Below are 19,017 nucleotides of genomic sequence, written 5' to 3'. Positions count from 1 at the left end.
GTTTGATTGATTGATTGATTGATACAATGTCCATCTACGAGTAAACTGATGCTGTAAATTGTAAACAGTTACAGCTAGTGCGTTACGTAATAATCTAATCTTTGAAATACAGACGAAGATGTCTTCTTTAGGATAATAATGATCAAATTCACGTTGATACAATATTATTAAAACTGAAAGAAATTAAGCGATAATTAATAAAATAAAGGTTTTGGTTTTCAAATGCAGCACTCGTAACGTCGCCGTCATGACGTAAGACGTTCGAAAGTGCGTAGTGACGACTGAGACGTTAGTCGACAGTTTTCCCTCCTCGCTGACAAAGCTATCCGGCTATGCCGACGTTTAGCTAAAGATACTTTTATCGCTGAATATTTTTGACTCTTTACCTTTAACATAGTAGGAGGAAGGTCGACAAAGAAACCGAACATCCATAGCAAAGTAGTTAAAGGTAAACGTTTGTAATATCGAGTATTCTTTATCTGTCTTGCTTTTTGTTTTGCTAACGTTTACGTAGCAACGCTAAGTAGTTAGCTGGAGAGCTAACGTTTGCTGCTAACTTAACATTAGCCACACGAAATTTCTAACTAGTAACTGCGATTCAAATAATAACTGCCACATAGCAGGATGTTTGTATAATGATTAAAAGCGTGTTTTGTCCATTAGGAAAGAGGAGTGGACTCGTCGATAGCTCGCTGTGCGATGAAACCGTAACGCTAACGTTGTCATGTTGTTAGCTGACGCGGACATTATGCTACGGGTATGTCAGTGTTAGCTGTCTCTGCGTGTGTTGATTTGCGGTTCATAACTGGTTTTGTCTGGCTTTGACTTGCTAATGAACGGGTTTGATTTCCATGTAGATTAAACTCACCTACCAGGGCCTATCGTTAGGGGTGTGTTTTGGATTAACGGCTATAACTGATGGCAAACCGGTTAGCTGCACGTGGAGTCGGGGGTCAGCGAGGGTCGGCTGGGGTTGTTCTCCGCGATAACTTTACTTTGCGCTTCCAGAGTTTAGACCATGGCACCCTGCTTTGATTTTGAAACAGTTCACCTGATCCAGTCACCATCATACAGCCACACCTTCTACATCTCAGTTCAAAGTTGGTCTTAAGCAGATCCAGCCGGACGTGTTTGACAGTGAAGACACAGAGCTAGCAGTTCCTAAAAACCTTACTTTTTACTATTGGAATACAGTTCTATAGTGTTTGGAGTAATATATGTGGAGGGAGGTGTGGGCATAGCATCAGTTGTGAAAGAAAGATTTGCAAAATACCAACCAGCATTAATTGAATTTCGTATTCAAGTGTTGTATTTCAGCCCACAGCAGCACTTCAGATGTGTGGTCCAACTTAGAAATCCCACTTCAGTAGAGAGAAGGTGATACATTCTACAAATCTAAACTTGATCTACTCGGTACAGACGCAGGTGGTGTTTACTCTCTCCCCACATCTACAAGACAAGATCCCCTGCTCTTGAAATATTGTGATTTTGTTGCCCAAAACTTCATGTAATCCTCTAGCTGTAATAATTCTTGGCCTTTTCCAAACACATCATTTTTACATTAAAGAAGAAACTGTAATTGCCTCCAATTAATTTCTCACCATGGAACTGTTTTGATTTGAGCTCAGTTTGTGGTTGAGAATGTAAAACGGGTTAAAGAAATTGTGAAATTTGGGGATTCTGTCTACTATTCTGGGTTGTATAAAACATGATTATGATTACGGTTGTCAAATTTTACAGTGCTCATAATCTAAGATGATGTATAATCTAGTACTATAATTGTCAGTTTGGCTGAATGTAAACTATTCTGATGACACATTTTGCCTGTTGATTTAATTATCTTGCCATTTTGGACTGCAGAATATAAACAGAGCAGACGTTGCTATAGAAATGCACTTGTTTAACTTGCTATTTATATTGTTTGTCTTCAAACAGAAGACATATGCGGTCCTGCTAGCAGGGCAAGATGTTCAACAAGTCATTTGGTACTCCCTTCGGTGGAGGAACAGGGGGGTTTGGCACCTCATCGACCTTTGGAGCACAAAGTAAGTCATCTAATTTATTTGTTTAACTTTAAAATCTGTGAATTACTGACCAAATTATCCAATTGTGGACCTAAATGTACTAATTTTGTGTCTTTCACAAAATTCACTATCTGAATATCATTATGCATTTCCTCAAGGAAAACTCTTGTGCAAAGGCAGTTTAAACGTTGCTTTAACATGCACTTTGGTGATCTTGAGTTGATATTTTATGTCATACAGTGATACCCTGAATTTAACACAACACCACAACAAGCAGTGATATCTGGCCAGACGTATGACAGGTGTCCAGAGACTTAAACTGTCCATGCTGACATTAACCAGTAAAAGCAGTCATTCTTGAAATGATCCAGAATGGGGCAGGGCCATTAATTATTAATGAACCCGATCACGAACAAATTTATGTACATTTTGGTGATAAGCCTTATACATTTTTACTCAATATGGATAGATCTAAGAGCCTTTCACTTGGCAAAAATAAACGCCACCACAGCCAGGGACCAGTCGGGTTAAATTCGAGTCTAGCGCCCAGCTATCTTGAATTGAGGTAAATCTATGTAATCAGGCTGTTCTTCTACACTTTCCAAATTTTATTGGAGCAAATGTCTGAAATTCTGCCACTAAAACTGGTCATTTCACAGGGGTTGTGAGGCTCAAAAACAACTGTTTTACAGACACTTCTTTCACAATGTTAGCTTGTGGGAAAAAGTCTTTTTGGGCCTGACTGCATCACACAACGATGTAATTACACTGTTTGACAAATAAGAAAACAGGCTCCAATGCCGACACCCTACCTGAGATTTGATCTCGATGATGGGGCCAGCTGTCATCTTTGCAGAGGAAGTTCTGGTCAAGCCAGCAATGTTTGTTGCTACTCCTCTTCTTCTTTGGTTTTACCAGAGGACTAAAAACCACACCGCTGTCCACTGTATCGGAGTATATAACATCAATGGGAATCCCAGCTTCAAAAGTAGAAAATCAATTATGTGGTGGCAAATGTAGATATTGTGGCGGACCACCAGAAGAGATTAGATTTTTTTGCCATACCACCTGGTCCTAAGACAGAATGAGGAAAGCAATAATGTACTACTACTTCTCCTATTTTATTATTTCTGATGTGAATTTGACATTTTTCTATGATGTAGATTTAAGGTTTCAGTATTCTAGGTTTTTATTCCTGGTGAATGAAGTTGCAACATTGAGTCAGTCTGTCATGTTGCCTCTCCTCACGTGAACTCACGTGCCACTACAGATGCAGGTTTTGGGGCGGCAGGAGGCTTTGGGACGTCTGCGTTCGGGGCCACCACCAACGCTGGAGGACTGTTTGGCACCACACAGAATAAGCCTGGTTAAGTTTTGTTAATAAAACAATCCAATGTCTGTATTTCAATGTCTGGGTAAAGTTTCACCTGCTGAGATGACATCAGCCTGCAGCTTGTCTCAATCCAGTTCTGCAGTGAGGTTTAGATTGATCAAACCTTCTGTTCTGTATTCAAGCGTTGAGTAGTTATTTAAAAGTCTGTTCAGTTTTGTTATGCAGAAAAATATATATTAATATAGAAAATAACCTTCTCAAGATTTATAAATAAATGTTTTCCAATCTGTCCCTGCTCTTTCCAGCGGGCGGTCTGTTTGGAACCAGTACATTCAGTCAACCAGCAACTTCCTCCACCAGCACCGGTTTTGGTTTTGGTGCAGCGAGCGGCACTTCAACAAGCCTGTTTGGCAGCAATGCGACGGGCACCACTGGGGGACTCTTTTCCCAACAGAACAATGCTTTTGGAGCCAACAAACCCACCTCTTTCGGAAGTGAGAACCCTCTTTATGTCTCTGTTTTTCTGCACAGATTGCAACTTTAGACGCATTAGAGAAAAATGTATTAACTCAGTTTGGTTCATCACAATATCCATGAACAGAGGTGAATATCAGAAAGCTAAAAGCACCAGAGAAATTAAGCAAATGTGTAAATATGTCATAGTATAAGTAGTGTATAGTACAAAATAAAACCACAAAAAGCAACATCTTTTTGCTTGAAATATGTCTGTCTAGATAAACGATGTTCTGTAACTACAGATTTGTTTCCAGACTGCTCAGTTGAGTTGTCACATTGCTTTGTTGATCTAATGAAAGTCTTTTTCACTTTGTGTCCTTCAGGCTTTGGGACGAGCACCAGCAGCGGCGGGCTGTTTGGGGCGACCAACACCGCCTCCAACCCTTTCGGTGGAGCAACCTCCCTGTTTGGAGGCTCTGGGTTCTCCGCTGCACAGCAGCCAGGAACGACCGTAAAATTCAACGTGAGTACTTTGTGGACAGGGTATAGAAGCATGCTTCCATCCTGCTGTAAAGTGACTTATTGTCTGTAGCCGTGACCCAGTCAAACTACAGACTGATCAGTATTTATCCCAAAAATATGTAAGGTGATTTTTTTTTTATGTTATATTTTTGAATTGTATATAAACCTTGGGAGTGGAGGTGCTGCTCATAGCTGGACAGCATTATGTCTGAACATAAAAAGTTTTGTGAAAACATTTTGCAGGGTCTTTGTAAACATTAATTGGCAGCCGTGATCTGAAGTTACAGTTCGACTTCTGACACTTTTTGTATTTTTATAACTTCCCGTCAGTAACAAAGCATTAGCATCTTGATCTAGGGTGCACAATGCAAAAACACTGTACTGTAAAGAAGATGGTATAAATCACAGAAGGAATACAGTGACTATGTAGGGAGCTTTTTTTAATTGAAAATGGGCAGACACAAGTGTGTTTGTGTTTTGAACTTTTTACTTTTCTTTCCCCATCAGCCTCCCACAGGAAGTGACACAATGGTGAAAGCAGGCGTGACCACAAGCATCAACACCAAGCACCAGTGCATCACAGCCATGAAGGAGTACGAGAATAAATCTCTGGAGGTGAGTTTGGTGCTGCACCTGACCAAAATCCTCCTCTGAGCTTTGCAAACTGCTGTTTGTTTTTTAATAGTGCTTTAGTTTCTCTTTGTCACTATTTATGGAAGAATGACACTCGATTTATATCTAAATATGCTTAATACTTAAGATATCACAAACAACTTTTTCCTAATAGTTGAAGCAGAAACAGACAACAACATTTTTAACTGCACTTGCTCAAAGTGTTTCTCCGTGTCGCAAAGACAATGTTAACAACATGGCTACTGTTAGCAGTCCAGAAACTCTCGAAAACAAAAAGCTAAGAGGAAACGCATATCAATGAAGAATTTCAGCCAAAAAACCTGCAGAGCTCCAAGCTAGCAAGAGATGAGCAGGCAGGTGTTTCGGTCCCTAATGGTTGTCGGCATGCTGCTCATTAAGTTAATAGTGAAAATTTAGTACAGTTGAGTCAAAGTGAAATTGATTTCAAAAAGTGGAGACGTGTGGAATAAACGTTATGTTTTTTCAAAAGTTGAAGATTATTGTTGGAGCAGCTGAGAACAGATCAGTTTTACCCATCTGTTGATCTGCACTACCTTTTGTTGAAATAAAGCATATTTGTCTGTTGATCGTTGTTTGTTTTTTGGTTGCGTTCTCTCAGTTTTTCCATTTCTCTTCGTGTCTGTCTGCAGGAGTTGAGGCTGGAGGACTACCAGGCAGGCAGGAAAGGCCCGACCAACCCAATGGCTGCAGCAACAGGCAGTTTGTTCGGGTCAGCTCCAGCCACATCCAGCACCGCTACCGGCCTGTTCGGTGCCGCTGCCCCCAACAGCAGCTTCTCCTTCGGACAGACCAAGAGCACCTTTGGAGCAGCACGTACGTGGTGACAAAACAAAAAAAGACAAAAACAACAGTAAGTGCTAACCGGAGTGAATGAAGCAACATGCTGTGTGTTTGTCTCTAGCTGCAGCCGCTGGCGGGTTCGGTACAGCCACGGGCGGTCTGTTTGGTCAGGCTGCGCAGCCACAAGCCGCCAGCCTCTTCAAGCCCTTCGGTCAGGCCACCACCACACAGAGCACCGGCTTCTCCTTTGGCAACACCAACACGATGGGACAGGCTAACACTAGCAGCATGGTGGGTTGTTTTGTTTCTCTACACAGCTTCGCTCACAAACACTTAGAAGGTTTAACTGTCTTTGAATAAGTCCTTGGAGAATAAGTATATATCTTAAATTCAGTTTCAGAGGACACTATATATTTAAACCTCAACACTAGATCTGTCCCATAGATATCCATTAATGAACTTTGAGTCCATTTCTAGAACTATGCACCTTTTCAAGCTGCATACAGAACAGTGAATGCATTAATGAATTTGATTCTGCGGGAGTGGAAGAAAAAAGATGAAACTGTCTTTAAATCTGCAGTTTTAATGCAGTATGAATCAAAAAGCACTGACTGAGTTTTGAGGATGTTTTACGATTCCCTCGTCCTCTCCTGTGATTCAGGGTCTGTTTGGTAACACGGCAGCGCCTCAGGCGAGTGGGTTGTTCGGCGCCGCTCAGACGAGCACCGCCACTGGCTTTGGGACGGGTACCGGGCTGTTCGGACAAACCAACACTGGATTTGGAAATGTCGGCACTCAGGTATGAAACGCAATACTGTTGCAAATAAGATGAGCGATAACCCATCACATACACCAACAAGACGGGGCATTTTATAACCTGTATAAAGTAACAGACGATCAGGTTTACTGTGGCTGTTTTCTTACAATATCATGGAAAAACACAGCTTCATAAAATGGACAAGATAAACTCATAAAGATGTTCTTGGATCTCTGAAAGCAGGGAACTAAACAATACACTCAAATGTCAACAACAAAAACATTTCCAATTCAATTTTCACAGAGAGCAGAACAATATAGAGTTGAATGCTTATTTTAGAAAACATAACCGCCACAAAACAAGCAGCAATTTCAGTTTTATTTCTCTTTTTTAAATGTACTTTGTTCTCTCATTGCCGCTCTATCTCATTGTGGTCATGAATTCATAAGCTCGCACCATTGCAGCTTCTGTTCTTCTTCGGGTTTTAATGTTATGAATCACGTGTCCTGACAGTAAAACCAGCTGGTCGCAACACTTCACACTCCCCCTGAGCTTGTCCTGTTTTTACACCGGGGGTGACACTGCTGTCAGTGTGTGTGAACATCATTGTAATGTTACGCTGTGTCTTTGTCTATTACAGCAGAGTTTATTTAATAAGACAGCTGGGTTCGGCACCACCACCACCAGCGCTCCATCCTTTGGCACCGGCACCGGGCTGTTTGGCAACAAGCCCACCCTCACTCTTGGGACTGGAACCAACACATCCACCTTTGGTGAGTCTGCTGGTGTTCTGAGTGCAGATGGGTGTAAACCAGCCAAGTGAAACACCTGATGAAAGCAATTAGTTAAAGTGTACAGATGCTTCAGGCTACTTTAGTGTTAAACTTGATTTATTTTGATTATTGATGAGTGTTTTTCTGTTTCGCAGGTTTTGGTGCAAACCCTGCTGCAGGGAGTCTGTTCGGGAACAAGCCAGCCACTGGAGGACTGGGGACTGGACTGGGAACCAGCTTTGGAACAGGTACTGGAGCCTCAGTGATATCAGGAAGGGTTAAATCATGAGCAGACTAAAAGCAAGATGTTAAAATGTGAAAAATAAACTGTACTTATGACTTCCTCCATGGTATTGCATGACTGCTTTCACATCTGAAGGATGATTAGAAACAGTGACAATAAGGAGTTGAACTTTTTGGAATTTGGAACAAACCCAAACTTGGCCTGAATGGATTTTGCCGGTCAAAGGTTACTGCAGCCTCACTTTTTGTGAACACTACATCTCAAGACTGCCTAAAGGGAATTTCTCCATATTTATTACATAGGTCCACTTCGACTAAAGGATGAAATGATTCCATTTTGGTTGTCAAAGGTCAAGCTAACTAAGGCGTTGTGTATCAAGAAAGCAGAATCTCATTGAATGCCCTTCGACTCGAGGGTGAGCTGATAACATTTTGGAGGTCAAAGGTCACTGCAACCTCTCATATTGTGAGTTCACAGTGCCCATATTGTACCTTCTTAGGAGCTTTACCTTATATTGAGCAGAGGCATATAACCACCAGGCTGCAATTTTTGTTTCTTTTTCTTTCTTTTTTTGCCTCACTCTCGATATTATTTTTCCAAGATAAATCCCCTTTAACATGATCAATCAATTAACTGCTTACAATGTGCAGCAGACCTGTCAATCAGGGAGGTTACAGCTGAGGAGAGACTGTTAACATGCAAAGAGAGTCCTCACAAAAATATTGATACAAGATTTTGTGTGATCAGCAGTGGGCACAGGGCAGGCGACTCTGTTTGGGAACAACCAGAACAAACTGGGATCCACACTGGGAGCAATTGGAACGTTTGGAGCAACCGGATTCAACAGTGGAGCCGGCACGCTGGGCTTCGGAGCTCCACAGCAGCCCGTTGGTGAGCAGCTGGAAACTGACTGTCTGATCCAATCAGAGAGGCTGAAAGGCTTTCATAGCTACACTTGCATGATATTAATTTGTGGGAGTTTATGATGATTCCTGTGCAGTTTTTACATGTTTATCAGCACTCAGAGCAATGAGGAAGACTTTCCTCAACGGGTCTTTTTCTTTGTTCTCCAAACATTTTTCTCTGCAGCATCAGGAACAAACTTCACTTTCATGTCACAGAGGATCTAATTGTACTTTTAACCTTCTTTAGCTACTCCCACTGAGCACACCTTACACCTGCATAACTGTTCAATCTCAATTATGTGACAACTATTCCTTCTCCTGTCTGCTGAACCAGCTGGTGGGAATTTAAACTTCCGACCAATAAAACAAGCCAGAATTGAAAATCTCCCTTGTTCTCCTGTCAAATCAAACGATATCTCTTTGATTGATTTCGCCTGACACCATCAGTGATGGTGCTACATTTGACCTCTCCCACGACAGGTGGAGCAGCTTTAAACAGTTTTCCATATTTGTTCTGCAGCTCTCACAGATCCAAGTGCAGCTGCTGCCCAACAGGCCGTGCTTCAGCAGCAGCTCAGTATTCTGGCGTACTCGCCGTATGGAGATTCGCCACTGTTCAGAAACCAGCTATCAGACCCCAAGAAGAAAGAGGAGGTGAGACAACTCCAGTCTAAGTTTGTCTTTAGTAACTGAAGCAGCTGCGCTTGTATGTACTTTCTTGACACGTGTTTGTTTTCAGAATGATGACCTTCACATACACAAACAAAACATTTCAATAACATTTCATCAAAGATGTAAAAATACATTTCTGATGATTCAGTATTCAATCACAACTTCTGTGCTCTAACAGCGTTTGAAACCAACAAATCCCACGGCCCAGAAGGCTCTGACCACACCCACTCACTACAAGCTGACCCCTAGACCTGCGACCAGAGTCCGGCCCAAAGCGCTGTCGTCGTCAGGTGCCTCCAAGTCGCAGCTGTTTGACGGCCTTGATGATGACGAACCGTCTCTGACAAACGGAGCCTTCGTACCCAGGTAACCATTTAGTTACCATGGTGACAGTATCTGAATGTGCTTTGTGACATCATCTGGTATCAAACTCATTTATTCATTGTACGGTCATATTAAAACATGTTCAATGAAAAGACTTTACTTGGATAATGCGTGAAAGAATGTTGCCAACATGAGGATGGAGTAACTCGCAGGTTTTCCCACCATTATAACACTGATGAGTTTTTACATATTTCAGTTATTGTTTTGATTGTGTTGTTTGATTCATTTATGATTTATTGTATTTTGGATGATTTGTTTTTTCACATTTTCAGATTCTAATGTCTGAATTTAAAACATTTAGAGTTAAATGGTGGTTGACGAGTGCAATTGCGTTATACTGTTAAACTGACAGTTACATTGTTGTTCGTAGTTATTTCTGGGACAATAAAACAAAAAAATGTAGGAAAATTTAAATCAGCAAATTAAAAACTAACAAAACAAAGTACAATCAGTTGTAATAAAATAAAATCCTACACAACCAGTGTATGATACACCAGATCCAGCCAGTATGTTGTGGTGACTGAGTTTGTGTTTCGTTCACAGGAAGAGCATCAAGAAACTGGTGCTGAAGAACCTGAACAGCAGTCAGTACAACAGTCCAATCAACAAAGAGACAGACGACCTCGCCTCCCCATCAGAGTACCCACAGAATGGACACAGGTCTGAACACACACACACACACACACACACACAGCCTCTGACGCTTCAGGCTCAGCAGAACAGTCACAGCTGCTCTTTTGTAAAAGGTATTGCGTTGCTTGAAGACCTTTCTCATTCAGCATTTTGCAATAAGATAATTCATTTCTTGTTAAAGAGTCTAGGTTGGAGCTTATCAACTGGCATCCTGTGAACTGAAAAAAAAAGAAGAAAGAAATGGAAAGCACGTTGTTTTAACATATTTAAATTCTGAGCTTTACAGGTCAGACATGGAGAATGTAGAAGTCCGACCCTTTGGTGCTGTACTACAAGTAGTTGAGTAGGCCTGGTCGAGGTGTATATAGTATACAGGTATAGACTTGTTGCCTATAATTTAGCGGGTGGGTGGAAATGTTCCCTCGTTGTTTTCTTAATTTCGATAGAGGTCGACTTCACCAGAGAGAAACAATCCTTCACTTTCTTAACAAACTGATGACAAACACACTTTGAAATATGCAGGATGATTCAAATAGCGCTTTTCTATTCTGCAGTCATATGATGGAGGAGGAGGAGCTGAGGGAGGAGCCGGGTCCCGGCCGTGCAGATGACGACCCGGAGGTCACCCAGTTCTACGTCAACCCTATCGCCAAGCCCATCCCACAGGGCCGAGTCCAGACCAGCCTGCAGGACACCATCAGTGACCTCAACATGCACAAACAGGCCAGGAATGGACTCGAGGTCAGAAGCAAGAGATTCTGATGTTCATGTGTCAGTTCAAAAAGCACTTGGCCTGTAACAGTTTGATGAGCAGAGGAAGCTGAGAGGGCAGAGTTGCAGCAGTTGACATCCTTATAAATTTGTCTGTGTTTATTTCAGGAGAATGTTTAAATATCTTGAATGAGAACAGAATACAAGTATCAGCATAGAAAGCCCCCAGAAGTTTTCACATATGGTAGATTTTTATTGAGTCAGAAACATTAAGAGTCCAGAAGGTTTGACTGTTCTGAAACCTCAAACTTTAGTGCATTTGTTCAGTGTTCTGATTTTTTCTTGAATTATGATTTTTCCATAGCTGAGCAGTGAAGATGTGTCGGCGTCCCTGGGGGAGGAGTCCCTGCAGGAGGACAGAGAAGAGGAGCAGCAGGAGACCCAACAGGCTCCTCACCCAGCAGGTCAGAAACACTTTGGCACTCCTGTTAGACTCCACAAACTTCAGACTTATTTTACCCGAACAAGACCATGATTTTCTGCTGAGTGGCTGCTGAATAAATGAGATGTTGTTGTTTCTGTTTTTTCAGGCATCGTTCTGAACCGTGTTGGTTATTACACCATCCCCTCGATGGAGGATCTTGCTGACATGGTGGATGAAAATGGAGACTGTGTGGTGGAAAACTTCTCTATTGGCAGGAAAGGTAACGCAAAACTGTTCAGATGTTTCCGCTTTAAGTTCAATCCAAACAGGACAGCTCAAAATGTTATGAAAAATGCAGACAAGAAAAATGTCCAGTTCAGCTGCTGGGCCATAAACTGAGCTGCTTGTTGCCATGCAACTCTTAATTGGGCAAACATGTTCTGATTGGTCCTAACAGGCTACGGCTCCATCTTCTTCCCTGGCGAGGTGAACGTGACAGGACTGAACCTCGACGAGATCGTCCACTTCAGACGCAAGGAGGTCATTGTGTACCCAGACGACAAAAACAAGCCAGTGGAGGGGGAGGGGCTTAATAGGTGAGCAACAGGAGAGCAGGTGAAGTCAGCGACTGTAACGCAAAACATTTGTGATGGTTGACTTGTCGTTGGGTTGTCTGTAGGATAAAAGGATTTATCTCAAGCTGGCCAGTTACATGTTGCTAATCTAGTCCCCGATCCTATCGTAGGCGGGCCGAGGTGACGCTGGACGGCGTGTGGCCGAACGACAAAACAACCTGCACTCAGATCAGGAGCCCCGAGCGTCTGACTGAGATGAACTACGAGGGTCGGCTGGAGAAAGCCTCACGCAAACAGGGAGCTCGATTCCTGGAGTACAGACCTGAGACCGGATCCTGGGTGTTTGAGGTCAGTTACACACACACCTTTCAGAAAAAAGAAAACCTCAGCTTATTTACTTCCAGTAAACCTAAAAGTCCCCTGAAGTTGTGTTTTAAAGCTGAGAACACTTTGAATATGGATGTTATTTAAAGTAAGATCAATCACCAACTCCTCCCCCTCTCTCTCTCAGGTGGCCCACTTCTCCAAATATGGCCTCCAGGACTCTGACGAAGACGAGGACGTCCCGCTAAAAACCGACCCAAAGAAGCTGAAGACGATGTCACTTCCTCCCTCCAGGCTGCAGCAGCAACTGCCCCCCTCCCAGCAGCAGGTGGCGCCACAGGCTCAGGTAGAGCAGCCTGCCACCATCTACACTAATCATCATCATCATCATCCTCACTGACACGTCTGATGATTAAAGGAGCCTTTCACTCAAACTTGTGCTTATATTCAGCTGTTTGGTCGTAGCGGAGTGATTCAGCTGCAGCTGCAAAAACATAAAAAGGATTCATCTGCTTTCCTCTCCAGTGACGGCACTTTCTATCCTTAAATATTTTCCTGGTTATATCATTTTTATGCACAATGCTAATCCAAAAGCAAGTGTCTTGAGTTTTCCCACAAAAGCTTCACACTTTTCAGTGTGTGAAGTCATTATAACGCCGTGTTTTTTGTGATAAGGAGCTTTTTTTTTGTGCAGCGAAGCAATAATGATCCGTTTGAATCGATTACTCAACCAGCTTGAAAAGATGAGACAAAAGTTATATTCTGATGCAGTTCAGTTTATGAGTCTTTTTGAAAGTTAAACAGGTGTCAGAATGTCGTCGGCATACAGAACAGTGAACAGAGTGAGAGCTGTAAATGATCTGAGGTCAGACAGGGTTTTACTGATGCACTTTATCACAGGTGTCTGTTTCCAGCAGGTGTACAGGAGCCTCTCTTCTGATGTCTTTTGGGTAGGGCTGAACAATCAGTTGGAATTGTGCAATATACAAATCAGCAGAGCTACATGTTTTTATAATTGTAAAATGTGTCACAACATACTAAAGTTCTCAGTCCAGACAAGAAGGGAGCATTCTGGTTTGTTACAGACCTCAGTAAAGAAAAAAGATTTGAATATTTTTTTTTGAATGGGAAACGATGCTGCAAAAGTTACCTTTCCTGCTACAATATATCATTATAATCACCATAAGACTAAAAAATATTTGCGTTGTTTTTATATTGCCTTACTTTGAGTCAAGTGTTAATGTCATGAAAGTAAAAACAAATCTGTGTTTGAACAGAGATTGTAGAAAGATGGACAGCAAAGAAAACTGCAACAGAAACTATAGAAGGTGTTTCTGTGATATGAGATCAATCATTCCGCCTCAACAGTCGGACTGATGTCTGTACTGCTGCAGTATAATAATCCAAAACGGATTACTTTACAGAACACATTGTGGTTGTTCCTTCGGGTTAAAACCCACGGCTGCAAGGAGAGATTAGTTCTCCGTACCAATTAAAGGACCAGATTAATCATTAGCATTGAAGTGAACAGGGCTCCTTCAAATGCCATGATTGGAAGAATTCAAGGATAATCAGTTTACTGTGATAAAAAACAGAGAATCTTCACATTTAACAGGATGGAGAATGTAAATTTCACGTTACGTTGATCAAAAATGCCTTAAAGTCATCGATTACTGGACCACCAGTTTCATCTTAAATTGGAACCACACATCCATCTGTTACATCACACATCAGTTCTGGTTTCTGCAGTTGGACCACAACGAGATTTCAGTCTTTGAGTCACTTCAGTGATGTGAAGGAGAGGAGAGGAAAATTAACTGTTGTTGTTTAGCAGACAGAATTTACAGTTTTCTCTCGTCATAGTTCTGAATTCTGTCTACACATCTGACGCTGTGTTGCTGCCAGCTGTTCTGTTGCAGATCTGATGCTGTTGAATTATCCTAACATGAATATTGAATATTAAGGGAATTAATGTTATCAAATGGGTGAAAGTCTCTTACGTTATTGTAAAACTAACAGTTTAGCTTTGCGTCTCTGCAGAATGAACAGAGGAAACAGTTTATAACTGCATCCGTTTTTATCGTTCAGCAGCTCTGATTTCACCGCTGCTTCAGCTTTAAGTCGAACAGAGAAAAGAGGAAAATATTTTTTACTATTTAGGAAACTAATGAGACGTTTTATAATGAGGTTTGTGCATGAGTTCATACAAAGAATGGCTGTGTTGGTGTTATTTTATTAGTACATTTTAATGAGCTTATATCCTGTTCAAAGTTGGTGAATTATATTAGACTCTAACATGCTTCTAGATTTGTGACGTAAGCTGTACTTAATTTCATTTTTCGAGAAAAACTAATAAAGTTAATGAAGATGATAATTTAATCTTTGGTCTGTTAAGTTTCTGTTAAGAGCTTTGTGGTTGATAACAGGATGAAATCTGAGCTGGTGGGAGAGTTTCAGCATGAACAGTTTCTTGCTGAACTTTTAAATTATTAGTTCTTTAAAGTGTGAAATGTGAGTTTTTAATCTGGATCAGATGATGTATCTAAACATGCATCCAGAGATCAGAAGAGGGTTTATACACCGACCTCCATCAGCCGTCAGCAAACATTCACACTGAGAAGACTCCTGTAGCCCTGAACACAGTCAAAGCATCTGTGGGTTGATGCAGGTCAAGCAGCAATTAATTTAATGTGTGTTACGTATTAAATAAAGTTATTCTTCTGCAAAGAACAAGCCAGAAAGAGATGACATATAAATGAAAGAATGAGTCATTGATGATAGATAGATAGAATTACTTTAGTGATCCCAGACTGGGAAATTATGTAAATAAATAAACTCTCAGGTTAATTTTTCTCTGAAAAAAAATAATTGATGTGACTCAAAATGAAGCAGATTGTTCGTCACTCACTCTGAGTGTGTGTGTGTGTGTGTGTGTGTGTGTGTGTGTGTGTGTGTGGTGTGTGTGTGTGTGTGTGTGTGTGTGTGTGTGTGTGTGTGTGTGTTCAGTCCACCGTTGTCGTGGATCTTCCGGGTGGTATGGCGGAGCTGGACAGCGACATGGCCGACATCACCCAGAGCTTCCCGACAGAGAGCATGCTGGGAGGAGAGGAGGACGGTGACCTGCTGGCGGGGGAGATGGACACGTCAGGCGGGAAGCTCGGAGGTTTGCTCTCTGCGGAGCACGACGGCATCTCTGCGTCCAGCCACATCGCGTCCTCGCTGGGGATCAACCCGCACACCCTCCAGGTAGAGCCGCGGCCCTCGACCACAGACAGGAAGTGCATCACTTCGTCACACTGCCGTCGGAATAAAACCATCAAATCTTCTCCCATTCTGTCGGCAGATCATGAAGGCGTCTTTGTTTGCGGAGGATGAGGAGGAGAGCGAGATGTTTCAGGATCATGGAGCAATGAAGGTCGCCCCGGATGTCTCGTCCCCCCGCATCATTCTGCCAGGAACCCAGAGCCGATCGTCCGGTAGGAAACACAAGCCTCCTTTATTCCCCACCCAGAATCATCCTGCAGGTCCGAATCAACAACCCATAAAAGTCAACCTGTGTTTTGCCAGTTAAACACTATAATTGTTAAGATGCAGCAGTAGGAAATGTTTAGTTTTCATTATGTAAATTGATAAAGTGCTCGACAGATGATGCAGTGAGCGTCCTGTTAAAATGTCCGCCAATGTTTATAAACTGGTGGGAAAATGTCCTCAGAGTGCATTCCCTCCCCGTTACTGTTGTGGTAAATCCACTAACATCAGCGATTCCAACCAACAATCAAAAACAGAAAGATATGAAATTATTCCTGTATTCTAAAATAATTATGGATCAGCAATGATGCTGATAGATTGATTTTGATAGAATTCAGTCCTTCAGTTTGTTGTATTTGTGCAGATGAGAATGAGAACATGACCTACAGTTCGTCTCTTCGACAACAACTCCAGCACAAATGTTTGATTTATTCAGCAAAGTTAAACCACATGAAAAGTAATCAGGATGAGCACGTTTTTCCCTGGAACCAAAAGAAAAATGTATTTGCAAGCAAACACATTATTAACGTGTTATATTATTGTAAAGAAACGTTATGACAGAATGTCTCTCTCTCTCTTTTAGTGGGAGGTCTCCTTCAGGCTCGTTTTACCTCTGGACTCCTTTCTCAGCTGTCAGATTCTCCTCGCCCTCCTCCGTCTCGGGGGTCTCCAGCAGCTGTTGAAACCCCTCGTCAGTTACACTGGGCTGGGCCGGGCCCATCATCCTTTGTGTTGCCCCCTCGAGCTCCAGAGCCTTCGATCAGGACGGTTGGCGTCCGGCGACTGGGTGGCCCTGTCCCCCTCAAAGAGTCGGTGACTCAGGGGAAGGTTGGTACTGATTTAGTTTCATCTGATGTCTGAATGGGCCTCAGATGTTTCTCTGGGCAGTTTACTCTGACCTTAAACATGACACAAAACGAAAAAGAAACCGAGATAATTCATTTTGTGTTGTTGTTGTTTTGTAGGGGAGTTTGTTGATGGACGCTGGACTGTTTGTGGGTCGTTCCTTTCGGGTCGGGTGGGGTCCCGGCTGGACACTGGCCCACTGTGGCCAGCGGCTGACCGCGCCGATGGGCAAACAGCTCGAGCAACAAGAGCTGATGGCCAAAACTGACTTCAGCTTCCCACCAAAACCTGCCAGGAGCAAACCGTAAGATACAGACCTGGCCTTAAAAAAAAACAGAATCCAACAGTTCTTCTGAGCAACTTACTGTAAATATGAAGCATGAAAAAAGTTCTGTAAAAACATAAAGCCAAAAAACATCAATTGCAGTGAACAAAATGGGCTGAAAGTTCATGTTAAGTTGTCTCCTCCTGCAGACTGATGGATAGCTCCTATAAGGTGACGTTGGAGCAGCTGGTGGGCCTGGAGGCTCCAGCAGTGAAGACCAGTGAGGAAGAGGAGGAGGACGAGAGCCAGGAGGTGCTGCAGCGCCCCCTGGAGATCTGCCTGAAGCACAGCACTGTCGACACAACAGAAGCCTCCGCCTGCCCTCTGGTTCGACCACAGACCGGCGTGGCGGCGCTGCACGAATACGCTGAGTGGATCACCGAACTGAACGACAAGCAGGGCGAGGCAGACTGTAAGAGACAAATGTACAGCGATCACGATAATTGGTTTGGAGTTCATGTTAAAATGTTTCTTCAGAATTTCTGAATATTTTTTTTGTACAGTATTGTGTGTGGTGGACTTATTTGGGTAAAACTCTTAAGTTAACACTTAAATAACTCTGTCAGCTTCTTCTGATCCTCCATCCTGAAACATATTCTGTTAATGTTTAATTTTAATAGTTAAAATTAGTCTTGACTCGAGGTTACCCTGTATACTATCAGTTCTTTACAGACACACGGCCAAACACATGCTAAACAATGAACCAGCAGGTCTTTTCTTGGGAATTGGGAGCAGATTTTGACTCATCTCTCTCTCATCAGGCTTACTGGGTTACTGGTCTGAGGTCTGGACCTTGTGTGAGGCCTTATGGGGCCGGTTGGGCCCAGCAGACCAGGAGGACGATGTCGAGACGCCCAGCGAGTATGAGCAGCAGCTGGAGAGGAGGCAGACCTTCTCGGCCTGGCTGTCCCGCGGAGCCACCTCCAGGGTGGAGGAGGAGGTGGCGCTGGCGGGGAAGGGCAGCCACACAGAGGCCATCTTCAGCTACCTGACTGGCAACTGTATCAGTGAGGCATGTCGACTGGCACAGAAGGAAGGTGAGATTTATAACGAGACAAGACAGAGGAGCTGCTTCATACATTTTTTTTTTAATATAAATTCAGCACAAGGAAATGTCAAAGCTAGACAGTGGATAGTCCAGATACAAGATTAAACTAATACAAAATAAGTAAATGGATTAACTGACCGATAACAGTATAAGCTGCTGTCACAGTACATTTTTTCAACTTCACTGGATGCTTTAAGAAGTGGAACAAGTTGGAGATGCTACATGTTAAACAGACAAACATGAGGCGGTCAGTTAATAAAATGTTTCATTGAATGTCTGTTAAAACTACCAGCCCGGCTAACATCCAGCTGTCTGTCCTCAGGAGACCACCGTCTGTCCCTGCTGCTGTCTCAGGCCGTCGGCTCTCAGTACTGCCGAGATCTGCTCGCGCTTCAGCTCGCCGACTGGAACCGCATGCAGACCGACTGCTACCTGCCCGAGGAGCGACTGCGCATCTTCTCGCTGCTCGCCGGGAAACCTGTAAGACAACTTGTCCAGAAGAAACGCTTTTACTGGCTCAGAGAGATTCAGTTTGTTGAGATTCACAACACAAGTTTGTTGTAGTTTGATGGTGATGGTGTTTCCTGTCCTTTCCTGCAGGTGTGGCAGTCGTCAGACTCTGTGGTGAACGTCTGCTCCGAGTTGGACTGGAAACGCTCCGTGGCCGTCCATCTCTGGTTCATGTTGCCTCCGACTGCCTCGGTGGCCGACGCTCTCGCCAAATATGAAGCTGCCTTCCAAGTGAGCTGCTGCCTGTCAAACTGCAGTCACATGATGGTTTTACTGTGTTGTTTCACTCTGTTGACCATCTGGTCGCCCACTGAACATCATTATTTCTGTCCTGCAGGGCTCATGTGAGGGGGGAAAGTATGCCTGCCCCCCCCTGCCTCCGTACATGGAGGCGGAGCAGCTCGACATGGAGGAAGAGGAGGAGGAGGAGTCTAAACGGCCACTGCATGACCTCTGCTTTCACCTGCTCAAACTCTACAGTGACAGGTAAACCAGCCCCATCATCACTCACCTGCAGCAGGAACAATGTTCATATGAATGAGGACATAAGACGCATCAATATTATTATTGTTATTATTATTGTTAACAA

At 43.0% G+C, this 19,017-nt stretch overlaps 1 protein-coding gene across 7 annotated transcripts in view; it reads left to right on the top strand.

Moving 5' to 3' along the window:
• Positions 1 to 267: 267 nt before the first annotated feature.
• Positions 268 to 19,017, top strand: part of nup98 (nucleoporin 98 and 96 precursor) — a 27,033-nt gene continuing 8,283 nt past the window's right edge. For 4 of the 7 annotated variants that reach the window (XR_003986389.1, XR_003986388.1, XM_030437630.1 and 1 more), the window contains exons 1-30: positions 268 to 448; positions 1,936 to 2,045; positions 3,295 to 3,390; positions 3,663 to 3,851; positions 4,197 to 4,336; positions 4,843 to 4,950; positions 5,619 to 5,802; positions 5,891 to 6,060; positions 6,431 to 6,568; positions 7,167 to 7,299; positions 7,455 to 7,547; positions 8,291 to 8,434; positions 8,969 to 9,102; positions 9,299 to 9,486; positions 10,048 to 10,164; positions 10,692 to 10,878; positions 11,213 to 11,312; positions 11,439 to 11,552; positions 11,730 to 11,868; positions 12,018 to 12,195; positions 12,359 to 12,517; positions 15,178 to 15,417; positions 15,515 to 15,647; positions 16,283 to 16,527; positions 16,665 to 16,849; positions 17,020 to 17,282; positions 17,632 to 17,907; positions 18,241 to 18,398; positions 18,519 to 18,659; positions 18,766 to 18,914. Coding sequence is in view for 5 of the 7 variants with exons in the window: in XM_030437630.1 (XP_030293490.1) it covers positions 1,967 to 2,045; positions 3,295 to 3,390; positions 3,663 to 3,851; positions 4,197 to 4,336; positions 4,843 to 4,950; positions 5,619 to 5,802; positions 5,891 to 6,060; positions 6,431 to 6,568; positions 7,167 to 7,299; positions 7,455 to 7,547; positions 8,291 to 8,434; positions 8,969 to 9,102; positions 9,299 to 9,486; positions 10,048 to 10,164; positions 10,692 to 10,878; positions 11,213 to 11,312; positions 11,439 to 11,552; positions 11,730 to 11,868; positions 12,018 to 12,195; positions 12,359 to 12,517; positions 15,178 to 15,417; positions 15,515 to 15,647; positions 16,283 to 16,527; positions 16,665 to 16,849; positions 17,020 to 17,282; positions 17,632 to 17,907; positions 18,241 to 18,398; positions 18,519 to 18,659; positions 18,766 to 18,914 (4,580 nt within the window). In the remaining 2 variants the exon portion in view is untranslated. Of the gene's footprint in view, positions 449 to 1,304; positions 1,378 to 1,935; positions 2,046 to 3,294; positions 3,391 to 3,662; positions 3,852 to 4,196; positions 4,337 to 4,842; positions 4,951 to 5,618; positions 5,803 to 5,890; positions 6,061 to 6,430; positions 6,569 to 7,166; positions 7,300 to 7,454; positions 7,548 to 8,290; positions 8,435 to 8,968; positions 9,103 to 9,298; positions 9,487 to 10,047; positions 10,165 to 10,691; positions 10,879 to 11,212; positions 11,313 to 11,438; positions 11,553 to 11,729; positions 11,869 to 12,017; positions 12,196 to 12,358; positions 12,518 to 15,177; positions 15,418 to 15,514; positions 15,648 to 16,282; positions 16,528 to 16,664; positions 16,850 to 17,019; positions 17,283 to 17,631; positions 17,908 to 18,240; positions 18,399 to 18,518; positions 18,660 to 18,765; positions 18,915 to 19,017 lie in introns of all 7 variants that reach the window. The other 3 variants (XM_030437628.1, XM_030437627.1, XM_030437629.1) reach the window with 3 other exon arrangements.

This window comes from Sparus aurata, chromosome 13 (genome assembly GCF_900880675.1).
Source record: "Sparus aurata chromosome 13, fSpaAur1.1, whole genome shotgun sequence".
NCBI lineage: Eukaryota > Metazoa > Chordata > Actinopteri > Spariformes > Sparidae > Sparus > Sparus aurata.
This window is presented reverse-complemented; position numbering and strand designations above follow the sequence as displayed.